Source organism: Phoenix dactylifera, unplaced genomic scaffold (genome assembly GCF_009389715.1).
Source record: "Phoenix dactylifera cultivar Barhee BC4 unplaced genomic scaffold, palm_55x_up_171113_PBpolish2nd_filt_p 000077F, whole genome shotgun sequence".
Lineage (NCBI taxonomy): Eukaryota > Viridiplantae > Streptophyta > Magnoliopsida > Arecales > Arecaceae > Phoenix > Phoenix dactylifera.
This window is the reverse complement of record NW_024067676.1, coordinates 1,603,427-1,611,530: the sequence shown is the minus strand read 5'-3', so window position 1 is coordinate 1,611,530 and position 8,104 is coordinate 1,603,427. Positions and strand designations below refer to the sequence as shown.

Below are 8,104 nucleotides of genomic sequence, written 5' to 3'. Positions count from 1 at the left end.
GATCACCCAAAACTTTTAGGCCAATCCAATCCATCACCAGTCTGAAGAGCTTTTCAGCTCTAAACCAACTGTCCTGCACTGACAGTTGCAGCCCTTTCCAACAACAAAATCCCTGTCACACACAAGACATTCCTTCCTCACCATTCTAATCATAACATCATCACCATAACTTGAGAAGTCCTCAAATACATAGCATCCATTACAGAACTTTTCCAAATAGTAGATGAACAATCACATGTCAGATCAAGTAATAAATGAGTACCAAACTCAGTAGAAATCACATAGACATAGTTCAAGACAGTCTTTTTTTTTATTTGTAAGCAAAATAAGGATCAGGAAAGAAAAAGAAAAGCAAGCAAAATTCTTCATTTACGGTAACATTATACATTAGAACAGGGGAGACAGTATGCTTGATTGATTAAGCCCCCCTCCCCCTTCTTAAACCAAAGAAAAGAAACAAAAAAAAGAAGACCAGCATCCAAAACTTTTCCTCTTCTTATCCTCTCTCTCGACTAATAAAGACTAATATAACAGAGTAAAACTAAGCATAGAGGAATCCAGAGGAGAGGGCCATCAAGAGCACAGCAGCCTCCTCCACTTCGCCCATCCTCCTCTTCTTCCTCTCAAGAAGAGATCTCCTCTTGAACAATACTTCACTCCCCACCCCTAGCATCCTAAGCTTCACCGAAACCCCACCCAAGTCTTTGGTGCTGCTGCTCTCCTCTCTCTTCTGCTTCCTCTCTCTCCTCTCCCCTTCCTTGAGCCCCAGCACTGCCCTCCTCTTCTTCCGGTATCGAATCCCGCACGCGTTGCAGAGCGACTGGGGATCACAAGCAGCAGGAATAAACAACAACGGATCAGATCGGAAGCCCCCACAAAACGAATCAAAATCCAATTTTTCGAATCGATTAGGGTTTAGATAGATCGATACTACTACCTTAGGTCCCGAGGGGCCCCCTCGCCAGAGCGGCGTCTTGGTGGTCCGGCAATCCGCGCAGCTCTTCAGCTCCCCTGAACTCTCTCTGCTACTGCCCAGATCTATAGATCCGGTTTCCTGAAGCCAAACCAAAACCAAAAACAGATCAGCGCACTTAAATCCGTTATACTATAAAACAACAAACGAAATAAGAGATCAAAATGGAACAAATCGATCCAAGATCTCACCTTTTCACCACATAGATCCATCACTCGGTCCAAAATCGCTTCTTTCTCGAAGATCTAAAACGAAAAAAAGGAAGGCGCCCTTGGAGTATAGAAATCGAGATAGAAGAGAAGACGGGCTTGAAAGCCGCTCCCTTAGCCGAGATCTGATAAGGGGGATTGGGGCGGAACAGCAAAACCTCACTCTCACTCACTCTCCTCGCGAGATCTTTCCTTGCAGCTCGCTTTAAAAAGAAAAAGGAGCGATCTTCGAACAGAGAAGAGAAGAGATCGCCACGAAAGAACTAAACCTCCCTCCCCCTCGCTAATCTCCGTGAGATCTTTGATCTCTTAACGATTTCCCCAAAAAAAGGCAAGATTTTTAGAGCTTATAAAGAAAGAAGGAGCAGAAGAGAGGGAAATCTATGGAGAGAGGGGAGAATGGAGGGAAACGGAAAAGCATGGAGGGAAGCGGGAAAAAATAGGAGCAGCGGAACGAGGGAGAAAGGGATCCAATAAAATATAACTCTCGTAGCAACTTCCAATTTAATTAGATTTAATTGATTAATAAATAAAAGGCCTGGGCCCAAACAAGCTTCTATGGGCGCCGTGCAGCCTTTATTTATTTGCTCGTGCGGGCGTAAGTTACCGTCTAAACCGACATAGGTTCGGACCCAGCTCCCAGATCCCCTGCATGCCTTCGAACAGCAGGCATCTTACAAATCCAACGTGGCGACCATATATTAGTTTTTGGGAACAGATACACGTGGCCTCCATATGTAAAGCTGGCTGAGTGATCGTTTCGCTGTTTGATAAAAGACGGCTGATGAGATTTCGGCACCGCCGCAAAAGCCCTGGAGGCAGAAGAGCTCACGAAACCCTAGCGCTGGAGATTTCGCTCAAATGACGGCGATGCCCTCGGCGAGTTAGATTTTTTGACGGTTGTCTCCCTGTCTGTCGTGGGCGGCGCCGCGGAGGAAACCTCGTCCGGCGGACCGTGCGTGAGCGGTATCGCGTGGGGGCATTTCGGTCATTTGGGCTGGGAGTGAGTAGGAGACGGTCTGATCGAGATCCGACGTTGCGATGGGGAGCGGTGGCGTACAGGGTCGACGGTTGGGATGGTCTCGCATCGGGCCGGCAGACGGGTCCAGACCGGACGGCCCGGCCAGGCCCACCGTGAGGTAGGGGAGAAATGTCTCTCTGGGTGGGGGGAAAAACTGCCTGCTCGGATGGTGTTTGATCGATCGACTCAGTGAGTCTGAATTCTCAGTACGGGCAGAGTTTAGGTGTTGACGGCTGATTGGTTCAATAGCATGCATAGGCTGTCGCCACCCGTACCACATGGCAGTGCGCCGATCGCATCGTATTTCTCAAGCCTCCATTCGTCGAGTACTTATCTCGATGATTTTTTTTTTTTTTTTGCTGAAATAAAAGAAAGAGGAGTGAGGAAGTCCTCACCCGCGTAGCAACTTTCACTGGACCTCCTCTTTGTTGAAGAATGTTCAATACGGGCAAACAAGTTTTACTCATACCCTCTCCGTTAGAAAATGTTCGATACGGATAAACAAATTTTACTCATACTCTTCCCACCCGCGGAGGAGCTTCACCAACGTGGCAGCCCCTTCCATGTGTGAGTACGTCACACCAACACCACCTAAGTACCGGCAGATCAGATGGAAACTTCACCAAACAAATAAGAAGGAGAGCATCCGGTCCCTGCATTTAATTAATGATTCACCCATAGACAAACAAATCTATGATTAGCATAGTACACCACCATATGGTATAGGATATACGGCGTCCAGATTAGAAGTGCAAATAATTGGTTATATTCTAGTTTGCTATGTCACATTTTTTTTTCAATTTATAAAAATACTACCAGTAATCTAGGACTAATAAGTCCTAATAAGTCTACACCCATTGTATAAGCTATGTAGAGATAGAAGTTACACTGCAAGGTGTCGGCCTATAAAAGTATAAGAAATAAAGGTGTAAAGACATGATCAAATTTAAATATACCATATCAATACAAGAAATTTAAATAGATTGATCAATAATTGACAAACTCATGCTGTGAAGCAATATTTTTCGTAAAAGAATTAGAAAAAAAAATCTTGCTCTAACGTTCAAAAATTGGTTAATTTTCATTCTATGTTATCCTAATTTTTGATGGATTGGTCATATTTATAGAATCCATGCACGGATTGGTCCAGCATTAGTATCAACGCTCATACTTTACGTCGTGGCAATATATCGATGTATCATATCTCCTAGTAGTTTTAATTTTTAGGTTTTCCAAAGAGCAATAGTAGTCGGCATTTCACTTGGCCTATGTATACGTTAAATTTCATAAACTCGCAAAAAATTATTGAAATATTCAGATGTCGCACTTATCTTAAATCTCATTATGGAAAAATTAAATATAAAATATGTTTAAATATTCATCATGACATAAAAACAGTGGTTTTGTATAATCATTTAATTCGATGATTAATAGTGGTTGCTTTAATATACTTCTGCTTATTTATATATACGTAGCCGGCAAGACATTCTATTATTTTTGGAGAACCAGATAAATGGAAGCATATTGGAACACCAGAGCAAGGATAAAAGGAAAAACCCAGCTCCCTTGTATTAATAAAAGGGACTTTAACTACCTAGATGGTTGCCACCTTATGAGACAAGTTTCTTGAAACTACTAATCTAATCCCAAATTTGAGGCTTCCAAACCATGCCAATTACTCAAATTAGACAAGTCTCTTACTTTCACATCATGCCTTTAGATTGCACTAATGTTTTAGAAGTTCATAGTATTTTCACAGCCTATAAGAGATCACATAATGCATTGCAGTTGTTCGTCTCTGAAAGGTGTTTCTCGTGCCATTAGCATTACTACAGTCAATGACCATTAAAGATAAGATTAATAGACAATTCCACATCGTTCATCGTTTTTAGAAGAAGAATCCTATAGTTTCTCTAGTGCTATTTAGCTTGATGGGAATTGTTGATGCCCATGCCTAATTGATGAGTAGAATGTGATAAAACTACATGGTATATCAATAAGAAACTAAAAACCTCATGATATATCAGATGAATTAAACACAGCGTAAATAGAATTACCTCCAGCCATGTGATCAGATTTGATGTCGTTTGTCTAAAGGTTTAGGGAGATGAAGACTTTGAGAATGGAGATTGTAGGGAACAAGAAATTCTTCTGGTCTATGCCTTCTTCCTTTTAGTGTCTATAGATGGGAATGGCAGGCACTATCTGGCAAGACCAGGGACCCCTTGTATGCACGTTGTACAAGTTAGTTTCATCCCATCAAGAAAACTAACTCCTATATGTATGCTGATAACTATCTCACAACCTTTAGTTTGAACAAGTCAAATAGCTACCCTTATCTTCCAATATGTGGGCCACTATGGAACAAATAAATAAATAAATAAACATATCATTTTATTTAAAATATCTAACATAGAAGGCACAAGCTAGCAAGATTGTTATTGTTCCTGAGACTTTATAGTTACATGTTATCACTCCCATAGCGTAATGAACGAGTGAATAGCTATATGGATGAAGTCAACTGCCCATCATGCATATATGTCTGTGCATGTCAAGAGTATGGCATACTTTTTTTTTCTTCATTTTCTTGATATAGAGAGTATAATATTGTTTCCAATTAGATTATGTGCTTGCTAATGCACATAAGTCTGAGTTGTTCTCCATGTTTATTATTGATGGGGGGCAAAATGGATCATCCTGCTCAGGGCAAGGGATCATCCTATTCCGGCCGGGCAAGACCACAACTCTACTCAGAATCGCCCAATCTCAGACTCCGCCGAATATTCAGTTGACCTCGGCCGGATCTCTCCGCTACTACGATCTGTCGTAACCTCTTTCAACACCTGTAATGACATCCTGAACCCAAGCTCAGAATACCCTGCTGAGTCAATTGCGAGCCAAAAAGTTCCTTCAACCATAGAACTATTCGCCGATACGCCCCGACTCAAGCTCGGGGCGCCCCTATATTCGCCAACGCATCCTGACCGAGCTCGGGGCACCTTTTATATTCACCGACAAGCCCCGACCCGAGCTCGGGGCGTCCTTAATTTTCGACGATACGCCCGGCCAAGTTTGGGGCGCCTCATCTAACAATACGTCCTGACCCTTGAACTCGGAGTGCCCTACTGAGCAAATCTCGGAATCAAGAAAGCGAGGCCGACCTCACCGAATACATGATGCGACCCCTCATCGAGCTCGGCCTCACCCATACCCGCCTACGTGGCCGTACATTACAACGTCTCCACGCTATGCTTCGCTTGCTGGCCAACGACAGTCAAGGACCACACCATGCTACTCCAGCCATACCCTGCTACAACTGCCAACGCCTTACTGTTCACAAGAACGGACTGCACTGTGCGCCTCAAGCAAGCTCTAACTACGTGCCATCTAGCTTAAAGCCATCCCCTCTCATGATGAGAACGGGTCATATCTCCGCCACCTAGGCACCTTTACAAGTACTATAAATAGCCCCATCAAGTAATGCCTAAGGAACTTTTGAACTAACTAAACTCTACTCTAACTTGAGCATCGAAAGGTCCTCACCGAAATCATAAGTGAGGCTTTGTGCAGGTACACCGTCGCGCAGAAGGTGGCTCTCCTTCCTCAGCTCCAGTCGGTAGCTCCCTCGACTCCTCCGACGTAGTCACCTTTGGGTCAAATTTGAACCACAACAATTATCATACCATCATGCAACAATAATGTCCCTGTGGTTAAGCAAATAATCCAATCTTCCACCCCACATGCATCCATGCAAAAAGTATGCTTTTGGTTTGCGAGCATGAAGTGAAATGGCAACCAACATGACTGTATTTTCTAACGCATTTGGCCTGTAGCCAAAATTAGAATCTGAATGAGATTCAAATATTATGAAAGAGTCAGAATTAGGGTTTCGAGGGATTAGAGTATTTTCATTTCTATTTCACAGTCCAACTTTTTTTAATTAAATATATTCAAAAATTATTAAATAATATTTTAAAAAATTAAAAATAAAAAGTGGTAGAGGCCGGCATTGGACTCGAGAGTACAAAAGAAAGGACAGAGGCCGGCGAGACACCGCGTTTACGGGGACAAGGCGGCCGAAAACGAAAGCTAGGGATTCCCATCTGTTTGGTCTCTTCTTTTCTCAGCATTCGACAAAAATACCACCCAACTAAAACCAGCTAGGTCCAAACCCAGAACAACACAAACAACATCACTTAATTAAGAACAAAAAAGTGGGACATATAAGATGAGATGTTTTATGATTTTATTGTGCTTTCGTATTCTATTGAGTCCTGAGGAATCTAAATTACCTCACTGAACCCAACAAGACTGTCCCAAGTCTTATCCTATAGAAAGCAAGATGTCCTTTTTTTTTTTCCTTTTTTTTTTTTTGTAGGGGGGAGGAAGAGACAAGCCCATCCCTGCGTAGCAGCCCCCACTGGGCCCCCGCCCCGCCAGGAAAATATTCGATGCGGGCAGAAATGGCCGTGTGTTGGGCATCCCGACTGGTTTTACTCATACCCTCCCCACCCGTGGGCCCGGCTCAGCTACTCCTCTGAGCTCTGGCTCGAGTCCCACGTGTGAGTACGTCACACCCGGCACCACCCCGGCTACTAGCGGTTCAAGAGCGGTCCTACACCACAAGTCCAAGCAGTGGCCAAAGTAGTGAGCTCCGGTCCACAATTTAATCGTCTCCGCAACGATTCGAACTTGGGACATTGTGGTTAGAATTGCTGCCCAGTACCACTAGGCTACCACCTTGGTGGCAGCAAGATGTCCTTCTCCCCTTCATAGGGGTATAGCATCTTTGCATGTATCAGTTTAAATATTAAGAAATTTAAACTGAGGCATCACCTTTTAAATTAAACAATCTTGCCATATGAATTCTCTCCTTGGGGAGGAGGGGTCATCTAACGTAATTTTACCATGCATACATGGTGGGACAAAGTATGGGTGTTTGACATATTATATTTCAGATTTTAATATGTCGATATCCTAGGACATTAATCCAACACCATGGTGTATTAGACTAGCAAATTCTGTTATTAGAAGGTATATCGGAGTTTCCTCAAAAAAGAGAAGGTATATAGGAGTATTTACATAATGCACCCTCAATATAATCCAACACCATGGTGTATGAGACTAGCAAATCTTGTTCGTACGGGTATATAGGCGTATTTATATTATTATGCACAAACAAACCCACCATATAGCAGTTTTTCGAATACCCTTTTTAGCTCTTGGAAAAGGTTCGATTCCGATGCTCATGGGACCATTTGATGGCTTGATGTAGTCTTTAATCTTGTATTTGATCTATGGAAATCATGGGCGGTCTGTAATGTATATCAGTGCAGTATGCAAACCTGCACTTTCATGGATATCATTAAAAGATCAAGAGCTAGCATTGCATCCAACCATATACCATTAAAGGAGTGCTGGACCCAACCAACTTCTTAAACCTCCCCTTCTTCTCCTAGGACTTGTATGGGAGATTATTCCTAGAAATTTATTTTTTGAATATTTTTCTATTTTTATATTCGCACTTAGGCTTCGCAATTAGAGCTACATAGTTTTGAATGTCTGTAGCATAAAATTGCAGAACTCCATTAATATGTACCATACTACAAAAATATTGTGACGGAGGGGCATGAGCGACATCTAAAGCAATCTTTTAATCTTGATGGATATCTTGATCAAGATATCGGTTCGCATTGGTTTCATAATATAAGAATGAAAAATTTTCAATCTTGTTGTAGGCCTTAAATTAGTTTCATTAAATAAATACCAGTCTTTAATCTAAAATTTAATTTTATCAAAAGGATATCTATATATATTAGTGATGAAGAGAGGCTAATTCCCATCTTTTCTACTTTATATACCTTATCCCACAATGGCTGATTCCTATTGGAATCCAATGGC

General features: G+C 42.3%; 1 protein-coding gene across 1 annotated transcript; it reads right to left on the bottom strand.

The window, feature by feature from the left end:
• Window positions 1-338: 338 nt before the first annotated feature.
• On the bottom strand, window positions 339-1,670 carry LOC103712613 (GATA transcription factor 15-like). The gene is made up of 3 exons (XM_008799178.4): window positions 1,165-1,670; window positions 938-1,054; window positions 339-820 (listed from the first exon to the last, which is right to left on the bottom strand). The coding sequence occupies exons 1-3, from the start codon at window positions 1,183-1,185 to the stop codon at window positions 542-544; spliced, it is 417 nt and encodes a 138-aa protein (XP_008797400.1). The 5' UTR covers window positions 1,186-1,670; the 3' UTR covers window positions 339-541.
• Between the last annotated feature and the right edge of the window lie 6,434 nt (window positions 1,671-8,104).

Bases quoted from the DNA above. Each gene is read 5' to 3' on its own strand.
- LOC103712613 (XM_008799178.4), bottom strand. From the start codon at position 1,185: ATGGATCTATGTGGTGAAAAG. The intron at 1,055-1,164 runs GTGAGATCTTGG...GTTTGGCTTCAG, and splicing joins TGGATCTATGTGGTGAAAAG to GAAACCGGATCTATAGATCT. The intron at 821-937 runs GTAGTAGTATCG...TGTGATCCCCAG, and splicing joins GGGGCCCCTCGGGACCTAAG to TCGCTCTGCAACGCGTGCGG.